Genomic DNA, 17388 nt, shown 5'->3' with positions numbered 1-17388 from the left:
TTGTAGTGCGATTCAATATGATTTCCCCAAAATTTATTCGCTTCGTGACGTTCCAGTCGAGTGAGTCAAGTTCTCAGAGACGATTAGAATCGATAACTGCTTCGAGAACGATAATAAAATTAACGATGTCATAGAACATGTATATTATAGACTATCCATACTTACATGAAAGAAAATCCACGTGAAATTCATCTGCAAATATTTTCCCGAAGAAAATCTCTTCTTTTTTCGTTGGGTGTGAACATTAAAAATAGTAAATGGGAAGATCCTGCAGTAATTTTTCATACTTTATTCAATTTCATGACGTCTTTCCTCAGTCTTGGTTTATATTTTAACAGTTTAGAATACTCCTGGAGGAGCTTCCTCCAGTAACAAGTTACATCTGACATTCGTAATCTCTTCCAGACGAAGTCTCTCCCTCGTTGAGCTATTTTTTTAGCTACTTCGTCGTGGTCTCTGGCGAATGAGATCAATCGTCTGTTGAAACAAAGAAAATAAATTGTGTTTGTGTATGTGCAACAGCTTTATTTATGTATTTAACTGTTATTCTAATCAATTCATGACCACTCACTTCAATTCGTGTTGACTCGCATCCTTAGGAACTGGAATATAATGAATCCAGGGTTTCATGACGTCGTAATAAAACTCCAGCCACTCGTCTCCAACGTGAAACACCAGAGAATTGCATAAGAATAAATGTTTGTGTCTGAAGGAAGCAGCGACTCCTCGATAGTTAAATAAATATTTGTATTTACAATGATCCTCCAGAGATACCTCTGATGCTGGGGGTCTGTGGAGGGTGTCCTAATGGGTTCAATAATTAACAATTAATTTGCATTCCTCATTCAATTGCCTGATTTTACTGATCTCTTTATTCATTTATTGATTGATTGAGTGATTTATCCATTTGTTTATTTATTTATTTATTTATGTACACTATCTACATGACCTTATGAACCTACATACCTACATGTCCTAATTCCTCTGTCTCTAACCGAACCATAACTTATTTATCTTTATTTATTTTCGTTCCGAAATTCGTTGAAACTTGTTCTTTTGACATTGCAAAATGATAAATAAACATAAAATACCTCGTCTGACTTCCAAGCTTGATTCTTCGTGTATTGTGCGTCAACCAATTGGGGATGATCTCTGCTCAATAGCACCAGATTATCCCTTTCTGAGCTAGTCCTGGAGCCTCTGAAAAATGCTTTATTCTCCTTTCGATCCCAAGGGATCGATTTCCTCGCTTCGTTCAAGGACGAACGATGCTGATCCCAACGTCCTAGGCCTCGAGGGTACAGAGCTATTGCTGGACCACCCTCCCAGAAGGACCAAGCAGGATACATTACGTCGTAGTAATCAGATGTCTGTGAAATAACATTCGCATGAGTGAAACCGTAATTTTGAGGTTAGGTGTGCATACAAGTGATTACCTTACTGAAAGAAAATACTGGAAGTGAAGTCCCAAAGTGTTTACTGGACTGGGGATAGTCTCTCGTGTTGATGACGAATTCAGTGTCAGTGAGGTTGTCCATAACTTTGAAGAGAAAATGCTCTATTCCAGCACACCTCGAGGGAAACATGCATTCTCTACTTCTGTACAGGTTTTTGTCGATAATTTGGTACGTTATGCCCCTGGAAAATTAAGAGGGTTTAGGGGTAATGTAATGGACACTCTCAGCGATGTTTGAGGGGTGACTCCAGGTCTGGAGGTACCAGGAAGGCTCCAGGTTGGGAATCTAAAGGCTCCTGGGGTTGGAAAAGTCCTACTTTGACACGTTATAAAAATTTTTGGATCAGAGAAACGACCAAATTGATGATCCAAAGGACTGGGGGAATTCCCAGAGGTGATTAGATGAAGAAAAAAATATTTCTTAGGGTTTTTTTGAAGTAATGAAACAAGTTTGAGGTTATGAAATGAAGATCTGAGAGTTATGAGAAATATTCCTGGGGGAAATCCAATTTTTTAGCGATATCTTCGAATCTAAGAGAGATAGCAGAATTTTTGTGATGACATTTGTTGTAGTACTGACTTTAAAACACAAAAAAGGTCCCAATCAAAATGATTCGAAAGTCAAAAGTGACAAAAGAGTTCAGAAAACGAGTGAAATACCTTGATTGTGATAGTTCTATCAACTGCTCGTTGATTCCCTTCTCCCTGAATGGTAACAAATCTTTGCTGATAATTTTCTTGAAGCAGCCACAGTTCTGAGCTTTACATTCCTTAAAATTATTCTCTGCATCTTGGATGGCCTTCAGGTAACCTTCGTACTTATTGTCGAGACCTAACAATTAATTAATATTGCATTATTGAAGGCAAATGGGTCTGTTACTTGTGAAAATGTCCCTAAGTAGATTAAACAAAGAGATAGCTTTTGAGGCGCTGGAGAACAAAGAAATGTAAATAAAGAGGTTATGTCGAAGACGACTAGACAAAATGTTTCTCCCTCTCCTCCTCATCTTGTCTAGAGTCCAGTTAAATGACTGATGATTTATGTGTAAATTTTAAAATGTATCGAAGATATACAGATCAGTTAAACAAACTGCATTTGAGGTTACCTTCTAAAATTCTAGGCTTTTGACTGCTTTGTTGACACCCAGTGTCACTCTCGATGGAGCAGAATTCCTCGGTGCATAACACGTTTAGGCAGATTAGAGACAGTAAAGTAAATTGTAAAATATACATAATCTAATCAAATAAGTCGGGAATGATAATAAATGACACTGGGGTATGTTTTGATGTGTTGGTGGAGGCTGAATGGCGCTAGCGTCTCCAGGAGAAACTACATGTAGATGCTCTGTAGGTATGAAGGTTCCATCTGGTCACCCACAGGTTCCTTGAGGTCACTCACAGGTCACAGATGCCTTTAGGTCACCCACAGGTTCACAGGTTATTTGTTTATATAGTTATTTATTTTGTTTATTGGCGTCTGGATAAACCCTTCATTATTTTTTGTAGACAACAATGATGATATCACCTGATCACAAACCACACCTGTTGTTTTTGTTGGAGCAGCCAGTTCAGGGTGAATATGTCATTATCACAAAACCCAAAAAATACGAATTTTCCAACGGTTGCTATTAATTATGATATTATTTCCACTCAGTGGTCCAGGATTTCTGTAAATTAGTTACTGATTACCTGCAGAAGGGACCCAACTTGAAATTATATGCAGCTGCAGCGCGTGAGTTTTATTCATCTATCAACTATTCTATCACCTTTTCTCTCAATTTGTTTAACATTAGCACCTGGATAATGCAAAAAACAAATTCTGGAGTCAATCCCATCGACAGATACAACATAACCTCCACCAAAACTGGACTGCAGTTCTACAAAGTATCTGTATTTATGTTTTTTGGATGAGATTTACTCCCAAAATTTCCTACAATGATTTTGGGATCAAATTTTATGTTAATTTAATGATGGAAAATCAATAAAATGATTGAAAGTGAGGTTAGGATATTTTTAACAAGTATTTCATCTGATAACTGATAAAAACATTTCTGAAAACTGTTCTCACCACTTCTCATATCATTTTTACTGATTTCACCATTAATTCCCAATGACAAAATACAAATGCAAATAGAGGGACAAAAAATCATAACAAACACTAGAGTAAATTTTTATTAATTAAAGGAAATCACAATAGACAACGTGACACAATACGTTCAATTCAACACATGAAGACTGCTGAACGTTCCTGATCTGTGACACTGATGAATCCCAAATTTTACTTTCAGAAAAGCTCGAAGTGGAATCCAAAGTCATTCAGAATTCCGTGGAGGGATTGGTGTACTTGCTCGTTGAGTGCACGAAAAACCGGGTAAATAATAAATAACTACATTGGCAGATGCCCCTGCTGTCAGTCATTCCAGACCTGATGTCCATTTCAGTTGAACCTCGAGGCATTTAAGACCCTGATTAATGACGTCGGTTTTACTGATGAGAGGGAATCACTCCTGTGCTCACTCTACACCGAGAGACAGCAAGAACTTCACGATGCACTGGCTGATGTTGGATTCAATGTACCACAGTACCACAATATGGAATGGAGATTCGAAGTACAGGTAGATATAAAATCGTGAAATTCCCATGTGAAGGGATAACATCCAGACAAATCGATTTATGTATCAGTTAAGTTTATGAGGAAGACCCTGGAGGGAGGGGTTTGGGAACAGGACGAGGGCCCCACCCCGTAGATGAGGAGTTAATTAATAATTTGAGGAACCGACAAATTTCTAATCTTTAAATAATTATTCCCCCAATGAATTCCTCCCCAGGTCGCGTCGAGAACTCTGCTCCATCAGGTAGTGCCCTCCATTGCGCTGGATTTGACCTTGAAAAATGCTGGCAAATCATCTCCAGAAGAGCACGTACTCCTCCAATCTGATCCCCGAAATCTCCTCCATTTAACTCATGAACTGGAGGCGGCTATTCAAGAGGGTCGCAGTCAGCACATTCGCAAGATCAAGAGGAGTATAAAATAAATTGAACCGTAATTATCCGGTTAGAAAGCAATAAAAGAAACCTTGAGACAAACGTGGATCGATCGAGCGTAATTTACTCTGACAAATGCCCCGACGAGCATCACCATCTCGAGGAAGACCCGAAATAATACAATTTCATATTGGAATATTGCATAAAATGTTTCGTTGGCTTCTCACAGTCGTATAAAAAGGAATGATGGAAAGCATTAGTCGTACTGACCACTGGATTGATCAGTATCACGTAGATTTGATGTCTCGAAAATTACTAGTCTCTGTTTTCATGATCCTGAGCCGAGTGAGTGTTAAAAAATAATCAAGTGGATTGTTTCATTATTAAATTAATAAGTTTAGTTGTTGCTGGTAGTAACATTGCTCCTGTCACGTGTCGTACATTGTTTATTTAATTTTATTAAATTCCCTAAGATTTTTTTTCAAGTTATTTGTCAGATTTTCAATTTGATTGGATGGTGCCCCCATTGTTGCTATAGATTGTTATTTTATGGGATAAACAATCGTCTTTTTGGCTGTTTTGTCTGGACGCTGAGATGTTCAATAGGTTTTTAATGAAATTTTATTTATTTCACGATAAAATGAAATGAAAATTAAATAAAATCTTCTGAACAGAAGTTTATGTGCACGTTTTTGAACTAAAATTGTTAAATAATCAATGTTTTGGAAGCTTGAGCTCAAATGACAGTTCTGACGGTCGACTATAAAATTAATTCTCTCGGAAGAAAATAGAAAAAAATTTACTCTCAATTTTGACGTGCGTCACTCGTGTCTCAGGAATAATGGAACACATTGTTGCTAACGTAACGTCAACGCTGGAGCTGTTGTCCCTCAACTCAACATCAGAAACACTGATGAATCATGTTGCAACGATGGGACCTAAGGCCGCCCGACAGTGGATGCGCTACAGCAATCAGACTGTCGCTGACAAAGTACCCGAGGAAATGCTGAGTTTGATTGATCCCCATTGGTATCAATTTCCCCCGATGGATCCACTCTGGCATAAATTACTGGGGTTGGTGATGATTGTCATTGGAATACTGGGCTGGTCTGGCAATGGCGTCGTAGTTTACATATTTTTATTTACCCCATCGTTGAGAACACCGTCCAATCTCCTGGTTATCAATCTGGCTTTTTCCGATTTTCTCATGATGATTATACAGTCCCCTCCAATGGTAGTTAATTGTTGGTACGAGACGTGGGTACTGGGTGAGTATTCTCTTCCTTATTCAACTTCATCCAAATATGGAACCATTAAATTTCGGGAAAATATTTCAGTGGTAAAAGTTGACAAATTCCTTCTGATTGTGGACCAGTTTTTGGCGAATATCTCCAGATCTAAGGGAGATAGCAAAATTATTATCCGGACCTTTTTTGTAGGGCTGATTTAGTACTATAATAAATGTTATCACCAAAAATGCGCTATCTCTCTTCGATTTGAAGATATCCTCCAAAAACGACGCACATAAGTCAGCTCGTGTCGTTTTACCACTTCACTCCCTGAATTACGCATTACTTTTTAATTATAAAAAAAATAAACCTTAAAGTGGCTACTGACATCTCCCTTATATTTTCCCTTATTATCGACAAGTCGAGAATGTAGAAAAACGTCTAAATTTATCGCCCCCCCCCCCACGTGTTCTCACGTATCAACTCTCTGACTAATTTTCATTGTTACCCTTTGTCTGAACTTAAAAATGTTGCACACCATTTTTTCTCGATTCATTAACATCTCATAAAATCCCCTAAAAAAATTACCTGGATGTTTACAACTTCCTCAACCTCCCCTACCCCCTTAACACTGACATAATTACAAAATTCAAGGTCCCCTGATGTGTGACATCTACGCAATGGTGGGTTCCCTCTGTGGTGGTGCATCCATATGGACAATGACAGCAATAGCCTACGATCGTTACAACGTCATCGTCAAGGGAATGTCGGGGACACCATTGACGATAACCAGAGCCCTCATTCAGATCCTCATAATCTGGTCTTTCTCCTTCCTCTGGACAATACTGCCCATGTTGGGGTGGAATCGATACGTTCCTGAGGGCAACATGACCGCCTGTGGCACCGATTATCTCACCAAGGACTGGGTGTCAAGATCCTACATTCTCGTTTACAGTGTCTTCGTTTACTACACACCATTATTCACGATAATCTACAGCTACTGGTTCATCGTATCCGCAGTTGCTGCTCATGAGAAGGCGATGAGAGAGCAAGCCAAGAAGATGAATGTCGCTTCTCTGAGAAGTGGTGAACAGGACTCCACTAGTGCTGAAGCTAAATTGGCTAAAGTTGCTTTGACAACGATATCTTTGTGGTTTATGGCGTGGACACCATATCTTGTCATTAATTACACGGGAATTTTTGAAACAGCGACAATCAGCCCACTGTTTACTATCTGGGGATCACTCTTCGCTAAGACCAATGCCTGCTACAATCCCATTGTCTATGGTATCAGTCATCCCAAGTACAGAGCAGCTCTTCAGCAAAAGTTACCCTGCTTTGTCTGTGGAACGACTGAACAGACGAAAAGTGGAGGTGGTGATACAGCTTCCCAGACTACTACAGCTACGGGAAAGGCTTAGAATTTATAGTTAAACCAAATCGTCTATTCTCGTGTGGAGTTAGATTTCGGGATCATATTTCTATGGTTTTCATCGTCAAATTGTTGATTCTTCATTTTTTTTTCGAGGGAATTGGATATTTTGGAACGTCTGTCACAGGGTTTTTACATCGACCCGAAGGCGATGTCATACGATATTTTTCCTCAGTGATTTTCACTTCTTCAGGGAAGTTCAGGGAAGGGCCTATGCCAATCCCAGGATGAGGAAAAGGGAAAATCAGTAGGGAAACGTCGATTTCACGATGAGAGAAACATGAAATTTGGGTACAAATAATAAAAACGAAGTATTTCACCGCAGAAATCAAGATATTCTTTGATTTGACAAATGAAAGGGAAAAAAATTGGGAGATACAGAAGGGCAGATGCCCTTTGTATTTTTTTTTTGTTAAACTGAGGGCTACGCCCTTTACTCAACTCTCCAGGGGGCTGGGCCCCCCTTTTGCATTTATCTGCAATTTTTTTTTTCCCTCAAAATGGAATTTTTGTTAGTTGAGGCGATACTCACAATCGAATGTGATAAATCAATTCTTTACCCCAATTTTCCCCTTCTACCCCCTCCCCTCCCCTTTTCCACCCTTTCCTAATTTCTCTTGCACCCCTGAAAAGCTGAAAAACTCTTTCCTGAGTTTTTACACATTTTTTTATAATAATATAAAGAAATGTTGGTGTTGAATATCTTCAAAGTGAACTTAACAAACTGATGAACAATGATAATGTTCCTGAGGAAATATTGAAATGATAAAATCAGTTGTTGCTTCAAGGGTTGATTTAATATTACAAAATTCAAGACAGATACAACGATGGTGCCAATCCAATGGACTGCTATTTTCCACACGCATTTCAGTATCAAGAGGGAAAAAAATAACGTTCCATCTGATTGTCAAATAACAATTGAATCAAATTGTGGTGCAAAATAATTCCAGAACTTGAAAATCGATGGAGTCAACCATTTTTCTCTCCTAGAGTGTTTTCCTGATGGCCTTGATACCGCAGTTGAATTGGGTGGGATTTTCCACCCTTCGGTGTCTCCATTGTCACCCCCAAACGATGTCAAAATTTTAAGGTACCAGAAGATGACACTGATGTGTAATTATCGAGTGTAAATTTCAATGTGACGTGAGTCGAGAGACACCGAAACTCGTTAGAAGATTCAATATGAGCCTCTGCGTATGAGTGAGCAATTGTTAGGTATTTGCATGTCCTGATGTGAAGACGATGTGTTTAGATATTCGAGATTCAGTTGAACGTATCTCGATTGCGATCCTTGGAATCGTGCAAAATCGATATTTATGCGGAGGCCTTTTCGCCTTCGGTGACGGTTGTTGTGGTCGATGTGGCGTCACTTCCGGATGACTCATTGCCACCACAGGCCAGTGATGGGAATCGCTGGAAGAGGGCTGCACGGTATTTAGGGTGGCTGTGGACAATGGAAGATTATCAAGTCGTTAATAATAATTGTTTCGTCAAAAAGGGCCTAAAAAATGGTTCATTTCCCTGAAAAGTGCATGACTTTTCCATCATTCACTGGGAGTTATAAAATTATAAAAATGTCCAAACATTCGAGGTGGAAGGGCCGCCATCTTTGACACCTCTGACGACACCTCTAGGAGGTACTCAAGCAAGATGGCGGGGCCATACGTCAACCACCTCGGATTTTTTAACGTTTTTGTAAATTAATCATCCCCTTCGGTTCACCTTGAACACGTTTCATCCCCTTTTCAACGGGGAGAACCAATTTTTCAAGGCTGAGACCTTCGGAATCGTTCGATAATTGAATAACTTCGTCACCTGATGCCGTAGACAATTGGATTGTAGACAGCATTGGCCTTGGCGAAGACTGATCCCCAGATGGTGAACAGGGGGCTGATCTTGGCGCTCTCAAAGACACCGGCGTAGTTGATGACGAGGTATGGGGTCCATGCCATGAACCACAGGGAGATCGTCATGAGGGCGACCTTCGCCAATTTACATTCAGCACTCTGTGCCTGATTCTCAGCTGATCTCAGGGAGGCGACGTTCATCTTCTTCGCCTGCTCTCGCATGTTCTTCTCGTGGGCTGAGACAGCCTGGATGATGAAGTAGTAAGAGTAGATGATCAGGAGAAGTGGCGAGTAGTACACGAAGATGCTGTAAACCAGGATGTAGGAGCGTGACAGCCAGTCCTTGTTGAGATAGTCAGTACCGCAGGCTGTCATGTTGCCCTCGGGAACGTATCTGATGGAGAAAATTCAGTTAATTGCATTTAAAACGTGTGTGTCCAGTTTACCCCACGTCTCTGAGGTGCCCCACCCCATCTCAAACACCCCAAGACTCAATTAATTAAGATTTTCATTAAAATAAAGACTGAGAAAAAAAATGGAAAGTTTTAAATAAAATCGTTTTTCGGGTGTGTCCAGTTCATCCCACGTTTCTGTTGCCCCAGTCATCCCCATGAAGGGGAAAATATTCTTACCGATTCCATCCGAAGAAGGGTGCGATCGTCCATGCAAGTGAGAACACCCAGATTCCAAGGATTCGGAGGAGTGCTCCGTTGATGGTCATGGGTTTGCCTGCAAGTCCCTTAACAATTACGTTGTATCTGTCAAATGCAATCATAGTCATTGACCAAATGGAGCCACATCCGAAGAGAGAACCGGCACAGGCGTACAGCTCGCACATTAGTGGACCGAAAACCCACGTCTCGTAGTAGCAGTTTATCACCTGGAACATCCACCATAATTTAATTATAATTAATTCTCATTAACGAGGGGATTGTGGTCCCTAATCGGTTCACTGATGTCCACGAACTGGGACGGGGTTGCAATGGGTCTGTTAATTTTGTTTTAGATGTCAGGGGCTAAACCTCCACTTGGTAGAGCCATCAACCCCCAGGAGAGGGTCTGCTCCCCTCCCTAATAATTTAATTAGAAATATCTGAGTGGAATGAATTTCAGGGGGGAAACGAACTCAGTTGACTTTTTCCACTTCACTTCTTCTGGTAGTTTAGGTATTATTGAGAATTCGTACCATCGGTGGTGCCATGCAGGCCATCATGGCGAAATCCGAGAATGCGAGGTTGACAACCAGGAGATTGCTCGGTGTTCTGAGTGATTTCGTCGAGGAGAAGATGTAGATGACCATTCCATTACCGACAATTGATACGAAACCAAGGCAGCCGATGACGAAACCGAGAATTCCGTGCCACAATGGGTTCATTGGTGGAAACTGATACCAGTGAGGATCGATCATGTGGAGCATATCAGCTGGTACCTTGTCCACGACGGTTTGGTTTCCACCAGCTCCGCCGAATGTGTAAGCGGCAAAACTAGGTCCTGCTAAAGTCGCCATTGCTCCCTGATAATGATATTGTTGATTAATGATGATAATGGGTAGGTGGGATCGACAATATAATTAATGGGAATTCAATAGAAATTCTATGGGAATCCTATGGGGTTCCAGTGAAGTGCAGAACAGTTTTTGGGGGGTAATAGTTTGTAAAGAGAAGCCTCTGGAATTCTATTAATTTTCTATGGAGGAGGACTCATGTGAGGGGAATTCTCCAGTTGAATCAATAATAAAATTAATAGAAATTCAAGGGAAATCCTGTGGAATTCTGGTGGATTTTTTAGGGCTTGTTTAGAAAAAATTTCAGATGGAAAAGAATTTGTAGAGAGAAGTCTCTGGAATTTTATTAATATTCTATAGAAGAGCACTCATGTGAGGGGAATTCCCCAGTGGAATATCAACAACAAAATTAATATAAATTCAAGAGAAATCCTGTGGAATTCCCATGGAATTTTCAGGCCTTATCTAGAAAAAATAGAAATTGACCAGAACCCCAATAGAAATTCCTCAAAAAATCAACAGAAATTCAGTAAAAAAAAAAATTTCAATGCAACATGATCGCGTTTCAAGACACATCAGCAACGTCGTCCACCTTTTTGACAATAATTTTTTATCCAAAAAATCCTGTAGAATTCCCCTGGAATTTTCCGATCTTGTTTATAAAAAATTCATTGCGTACTCACCTCTGGGGTACTTGGAAAAAATCGTAACGAGACGAACTAGTCCAAGTATAATTGTTGAAGCGTGGGTTCACGTTTTTGCTGAGGAAGTTGGAAGGTATGGAGCTGTTTTGACGACTATCGGATGCGGCTCGGCTAGACGCCTCCAATGTCTCCTTAAATATGTACCGCTGTTGTAGGAGTGGCACTTCATTTGTACCCTTTAGAGAAGTGACCGATATATCCAAGCACACCATATAAACCCCCAAATAGTCTTAAGAAGCTTCTTTATTGAATTAGGGAGGGCTTAAGAATACCGTTGAAAGACATCGTCACAACAAGAAGTGAAACCCTAGGGAGGAATAAATAAATATAGATTATGTAAAGTCGAGGGGTGGGACAACTTCCACAAAATTATACTGTACCAAGAAAACAAAGTTAATTAAGAAAAAATAATACAATTTGACGATTTTGGGAAGAATATTCCATCAGCATATTATCTAAAAGAATCCCTCAAGTCCAATTTTAATCCCTTTTTGTTGCTGGATTTTTTTTAAACAAAAATCTAGAGAGAAAACACTCGGAATTTTCGTCCTGAGAAATGTTCACTGCCTTTGTCTGTTCAATTTTTCAACAAATTCCTTTGTTCAAAATTTTTAAAACCCAATTATTTACTTTCCACGTCGATAAAAGATTGGAAGATGCTGTGGGGTACCATGTGGGACTAGGACGAACAAATTCTAGCCCATAAACAATTATTTTCATTAAAATAACTGCCAGAAGTCTGAAGTTGTCCAAACCACATTCATTTGTTTTAGAAATTCGCAGGTGACTTCAGACTATTCACCCAAGGGGTGGGTAACATATAGAAGCAGGTGTGCAGGTGCAGCTGCTCCTGGCACAGCCCTTCCCCATTCTCCTGTTACCATAGGATCTCTGACAATTACATTGACAGTGTCAACATCAGTGATGCATCATCTCGAATCAAAACACATCGCAGAATATCTGCCAGAGTGGGTGGAATTATTTCCAAGTGCAAACGTTGTGATGGTTCAGACAGCTGGTGAATAGGAATTTCATGCACCAGTTGGTGGTCTTAATGAGATATTAATTACGAGGGTTACGTTGGTAAGGATTTTTCATTGTTCTTGCACACTGAGAAATAAATATACTCAGCTTTCCATCTTCTTCACACAATTATTCATTTTTTAAGGTCAGATCCCTTCAGTCAGGTCATTACGAGACAGTCTTTGATGACTTTGAGGTACACCAATTATGTGAATTTGGACTGGAACTCAGGTTCTCAGGCTCATGTGCATCATAACCTTGAAGAAAGGCCTCAAATAATTATGAACATTAGATAATTCATTAAAATTCCTCCCTCTAGAAGAGACGAATCAAAAAAATATGTCAATCATCATTTGGGGGTTCGTTCGAGGTCATTTGTAGCATAGTCGTCCCCAAGAGCATTTAATTGTCATAATTAGATACTAATGAGTCTCCTGGCGATACCTCAATCAGAAGAATATATTTTCTAACAATTAATAATCATTTATGGAGTGCATTTGAGGTTATGTGCAGCATAGTCATCCTCAAGAGCAATAAGATTTCCACAATTGAATGCTAATGAGGGCCTTCTGGGGCTGCCTCCATCAGAAGAACATAATTGCGAAATAATAATTACTTCTCTGAGTAAATAAATGTTTTACTAAACTCTATGTATTTTTTCTCTCAGTGCACAGACTCATCGTGGACCAGGAGATGATTAAATACTAAGATGGCATTTTCGATGAGGGCTGGCACTCACTGGTGTCACGATTTTCCAAAGCTCGCACGTGAGTCTGGATTCTATTTCAACGTTCATAGAGCTCCAGTGAGGATCGATTGGAATCGTATAAGTACGTTATCAATTCCAAATAATTTTATAATTTCAAAATTTTGTATTTTTCTCATAGAATTTTTTTATAAGAAATCCAACAAATCATTAACTAGTGCTTCATACTTAATTATTTTTCTATCACACGTTCATTTACTGATGAGGAGTTAATACTCAAGAATTTCTTTCAGAAAGATTCCATCAAGAATGTAATCATTAATTCTTTAATTGAATTCAATAATTAAAGTAGATGAAAATAACAAAAAAAAAAAAACAAAAACACCAAAAGTGACAAAAATAACAAAAAAAGTGGTAAATAAAAATAAATAAATATAAATTTTCAGGTACAATAGATATTGATCGCGTTATGAGAGACCGAGACTTCCTAACGATCGACGAGAACGTCAACAGCGTTGTGGATTACTCCCTGGAGACGGCCTACGACATCAAAATTCTCGATCCAAATTTCGTAAAAATATTTCGACTCGCTCAGCTATCGGTGGAGTATCTGCTGTACTGCAGGCAATACTTGGATCAGAGTGTTATCATCTTGAAAGATGATTTGAAGCAGAGACTGGAGGAGACCCACAAACTCAGGCGAGAATTGTCGTCCGCTGAAGAGCAGATAAAGGAGTTTAAGGACAAATCCAGAGATAAATACAAATGGCTGGAGAAAAAATTCAGCGATTCGAGTGGTGAAATTCACAAGGTAATAATCACGACAGAATCAATAATCCATTAATTAATTAATTTATTCATCCATTTATTTATTGATATATTTGGATTGTCCCTCTGATGATAGTTCACACTTTCACAACCACATTATAAAATAATATTTCAATAACTAAAAAGAAAATCCAAGAAATCTTTTTCATGTCATAAAACGACTCATTTCCAGAGGGAAATTCTTGACTCAAAACTTTTATATTAAATTTATTTAACAGTTAAATAAATTTACTATAAAAAATCCAGTTGAATCATAACCCACACGTTTATATTCCAGTGCCCCCACTGTCCCAAGACCTTCATCTCCTCCGTCTTCATGACCTCCCACATGACTCGTCGTCACTCGATTCAGTCCCTCGCAGCATCCCCAGGGCACGAGGAGTATCGTGCCGAGGCCGAGAAGCTCCACAACGAGATAAAAACCCTGAAAGAACGTCTGAACGAAACCGAGAGAATAATCCGCAGCGAGCCAGGAAAACTCCAGGACTCCATCTCCCCGAGAGCCCTCCACTCCCGAAAAATCGAGTCCAACGATCGGCAGAGAATCGAAGAAGAGTACGAAAAATATCGCGAGGAGATGAGCAACCTCCGGAGTATTTTATTCGGTGAAATACGAAGTGTCGACGCAACCGGGAGAAAAATTGTTGACCAACACGACGAGAGGAATGAACTCGTGAAGCAACAGGGGGAGGAGATCCAGAGGCTTCGAGATCAGTTGAAAAATCAAGCCCTTGAGATATCAGAGTCTCAGGTGAAGCTGAACCACCAGGAGAATCAGTACTGGCAGTCGAAAATTCAGGAGATCGAGAGACAACATCAGGTGGACATCGAGAGATTGAATCAGCAGCTGATCATCAATCAGCAGACGACTGAGAGAATGAAGTTAGATTATACGAGTAAAATCGTTCAACTGGAGGAAAAATCGAGGAACTACGTGGACACTGTTGTCCAGAGGGAGTCGACGAAGGAGTTCGATCCTTCAGACACTGAGAGGACAGACGTCAAGTTGGAGAACGAGAGGAGACGAGGGGAAATCGTTGGATCGAGGAAAAAAAACGAACCTCCAACGTCTTCAATAATTTCGTCAGAAAAGAGATCAAGTCTGATGTACCAAGCGCGCAGGATCGAAATACAAGAAGTCAATTTTCAGGAGAAGAAAACCCCGAAATCACTGGAGGAAAGTCCCAATCGGCATCGAAGTCCCCAAAAATCCCCAGATCGTTCAGAAAATCAAAACCGAACCTTCGATGGAGATCGATTGGATCAGGAGCTTCTGGAGGACGTGGATGCAGACTCCGAGACGATTTCAGAGTCTCAAACATCTGAGACTGAGTCAGATGAAGATGTGTCCGATGGGGCCAGTCCCATTGCCCCACGAGAAACTGAAAGAAGTCATGAAGAAACGAAAATTGTCATTCAACAGGACTTCGATCATCGACTGAGGGATCTTGGTGTCGATCCAGAGTGGACGGGGATTCCCCGTCCGACTTACCGACAGCTGCTCACCACCATGGGGCACCACCGTGCACTGGGCGCCAAGAAACATCGAAATTTCAAACAGACGAGGGAACAGATCTCAGAGAAATTGTTGATCGCGATCGCTAGAACTCAACGGATTCCTTCTAGAGCATCTCCAAGTCCCATTACGAAGTCTCCCTTGAATAGACTGATGAGTAACGTCACGAGCCGGGCGATTGTGAGCCTCAAGGCCCTGAAGAAGGACAACAGGCCCAAATTGTCGAGAGAGAGAGCGAATTTCGTGAAATCGCAGTCTGAATTGTTGCCTAATAAAATTGATGAGATATCGATCAGGGAAAGGGAAGATATCGATACGAGGAAAGGAGATATCGATATTAGAAAGGGAAATATCGACACAAAAAGGGAAAATTTTTCTGTCTTTTCCCCCACGAAATTCGTCGAGCCTCGATACGTCTCCAGCCCTCGAGGACCCATCGAGCCCTTAAAACAGTTGTTTCACTCCTACGAAAGCATAAAAGATTATAATAAAGATTCGTTCGGTCGATTTTCCACAGAGACGACTAATCGAATTCTAGGATTGAGTGAAGTCGATCAAGATTCACCGCACGTTTCCGTTTTGCAGGGAAAATTGGATCAGATCGCGAGTCTACCGGGCTCCCCGAAGAGCAAGAGCCTCCTGAAACCGATGACAGGGTCAGTGGGGAGTCTAGTCAAGAAAAAAGTCTTGTTTGACCTGGACAACACCGAGGAGAGTGAGATGAATTACTCGAAGAGCTCCCAAGTGTCGTCCACCTTCGAGAACAGCGACGAGGGGACGTCCAGTGCTTCCGAGGAAGCAGTGGAGAGCCCTCAGGATGCGAAACAACAGCAGAAAGACTGGAGGATCGAGGTGATGACGAGGCAACGACCTGTGGGGGGCGTCAAACTCTTCGATAATGAGATGTATGAGGAGATAATGGCGAAAGCGAGGCAGAAAGTCAATATTCCCCCACAACCGGCCCCTAGGACCTCGACCTTGGGTGGTTCTACCCTCGGGAAAGACGTTCTCCCTGGGAGAGAGTCGAATCTGCAGTCGGATATCGAGGAGTTACTTCGTATGGATTAAGTCGATGTGGAATTCGATATGAGGTTTCGAGATTTTTTGAGAGATTTTCTCGATTTTCGGAATCGAACGAACATTCGACAAAACAATCGATATCTGGGGAATACAATAATCTGTCTTATTTTTGTTAATAGATTTTTTTTTTCATCGCAATTTTCAGTTTTTTTTTTCATCGCAATTTTCAGTTTTTTTTTTCAATTTTTTATCTGCCAATCCCTGTCCATGAAAAATACAGATGTGAAAGTTCAAACAATAGGACGAATGATGTTTTTAATAGGAAATAATTTAATGAGAAGTGAATTAAGATAGAGGAGACTTTAATAGGATAGAATAGACTTTAGTAAAATTGTAATCCAATTTCTCAGGAGCATCACTCGATTTTTCTACTGAATTTCTTGACACGCTGTCAACATGTACCTGACATTACCAAAGACAAATAACTATTTAGTATTCTTTCCTGAACAATAGTAGATTTATCAGTGACCCTGTCCCGGGTAATTACTCCCGTAATTACTAAATATTCTGTAAGTTTTTTACGTATTCGAGAATTTTGTAATTTGTGACGTGAATAATAGATGAAAGATAATTGTTTATGTACATTTCGATTTTTTCATTTCGTAATTGATAAGTCTGATTAATACTTTAGTGTTAAATATGCAGATGTTATTTTGAGGTTCCTGCATTGACATTAATTAACGATCAATAATCTTTTTAACAATTCTTTTTTTTTAATCGCTCTTCTGATCGTTTCTATATATTTTTAATTAGTTGATTGAACATTATAACAATTATCTTGATTTATAACGAAATTGTAGAACAGTTTTAGTGTAAAACATTGTTGGTTTCGTCTTCACTATTTTTTTAAATGTTAATTTGGAACGTAAACTGCCTGAAGTTATTGTAAATAATTTATCCTTCTGTTAATATCTATTTTATAATATTTTATAACAAAGGATTTGTGAATTTCGATATAATATCTCAAGTAGAAAGTGTAATAATAATAAAATATAACGATAAAAATAATGATTAATGAATGATGAATTAAATATTAATGAAGAGCTGACAATAGTCTTCGTAAATTCCTGAAATTATC

General features: G+C 39.7%; 5 protein-coding genes across 8 annotated transcripts; 3 read left to right on the top strand and 2 right to left on the bottom strand.

The window, feature by feature from the left end:
- Positions 1-274: 274 nt before the first annotated feature.
- LOC135170893 (O-glucosyltransferase rumi homolog) lies at positions 275-2702 on the bottom strand. The gene is made up of 6 exons (XM_064137063.1): positions 2563-2702; positions 2117-2288; positions 1437-1638; positions 1092-1370; positions 572-804; positions 275-477 (listed from the first exon to the last, which is right to left on the bottom strand). The coding sequence occupies exons 1-6, from the start codon at positions 2687-2689 to the stop codon at positions 282-284; spliced, it is 1209 nt and encodes a 402-aa protein (XP_063993133.1). The 5' UTR covers positions 2690-2702; the 3' UTR covers positions 275-281.
- A 53-nt stretch (positions 2703-2755) lies between these two features.
- LOC135170896 (COMM domain-containing protein 2) lies at positions 2756-4491 on the top strand. The gene is made up of 6 exons (XM_064137066.1): positions 2756-2893; positions 2963-3029; positions 3111-3188; positions 3745-3827; positions 3898-4071; positions 4285-4491. Exons 2-6 carry the CDS (start codon positions 2969-2971, stop codon positions 4489-4491), a joined length of 603 nt encoding a protein of 200 aa, XP_063993136.1. The 5' UTR covers positions 2756-2893; positions 2963-2968.
- Positions 4492-4650: 159 nt separating this feature from the next.
- LOC135170894 (rhodopsin-like) lies at positions 4651-8046 on the top strand. Its single transcript, XM_064137064.1, has 3 exons — positions 4651-4786; positions 5278-5709; positions 6325-8046. The coding sequence occupies exons 2-3, from the start codon at positions 5283-5285 to the stop codon at positions 7089-7091; spliced, it is 1194 nt and encodes a 397-aa protein (XP_063993134.1). The 5' UTR covers positions 4651-4786; positions 5278-5282; the 3' UTR covers positions 7092-8046.
- On the bottom strand, positions 7878-10456 carry LOC135170895 (rhodopsin). Its single transcript, XM_064137065.1, has 4 exons — positions 10136-10456; positions 9582-9829; positions 8918-9343; positions 7878-8546 (listed from the first exon to the last, which is right to left on the bottom strand). The coding sequence occupies exons 1-4, from the start codon at positions 10454-10456 to the stop codon at positions 8417-8419; spliced, it is 1125 nt and encodes a 374-aa protein (XP_063993135.1). The 3' UTR covers positions 7878-8416.
- LOC135170889 (cilium assembly protein DZIP1L) lies at positions 10367-17382 on the top strand. Of its 4 annotated transcripts, none has more exons than XM_064137050.1 (5): positions 10367-10497; positions 11931-12240; positions 12326-13010; positions 13333-13697; positions 13992-17382. In XM_064137050.1, the coding sequence occupies exons 3-5, from the start codon at positions 12890-12892 to the stop codon at positions 16296-16298; spliced, it is 2793 nt and encodes a 930-aa protein (XP_063993120.1). In that variant the 5' UTR covers positions 10367-10497; positions 11931-12240; positions 12326-12889; the 3' UTR covers positions 16299-17382. The 4 variants fall into 4 exon arrangements, with proteins under 4 accessions (XP_063993120.1, XP_063993118.1, XP_063993121.1 ...); XM_064137048.1 differs by lacking the exon at positions 10367-10497 and having other exon boundaries at positions 11445-12240; positions 12326-12376; positions 12848-13010; XM_064137051.1 differs by lacking the exon at positions 10367-10497 and having other exon boundaries at positions 11445-12240; positions 12848-13010.
- The last annotated feature ends 6 nt before the right edge of the window (positions 17383-17388 follow it).

This window comes from Diachasmimorpha longicaudata, chromosome 18 (genome assembly GCF_034640455.1).
Source record: "Diachasmimorpha longicaudata isolate KC_UGA_2023 chromosome 18, iyDiaLong2, whole genome shotgun sequence".
Classification (NCBI taxonomy): Eukaryota; Metazoa; Arthropoda; class Insecta; order Hymenoptera; family Braconidae; genus Diachasmimorpha; species Diachasmimorpha longicaudata.
This window is presented reverse-complemented; position numbering and strand designations above follow the sequence as displayed.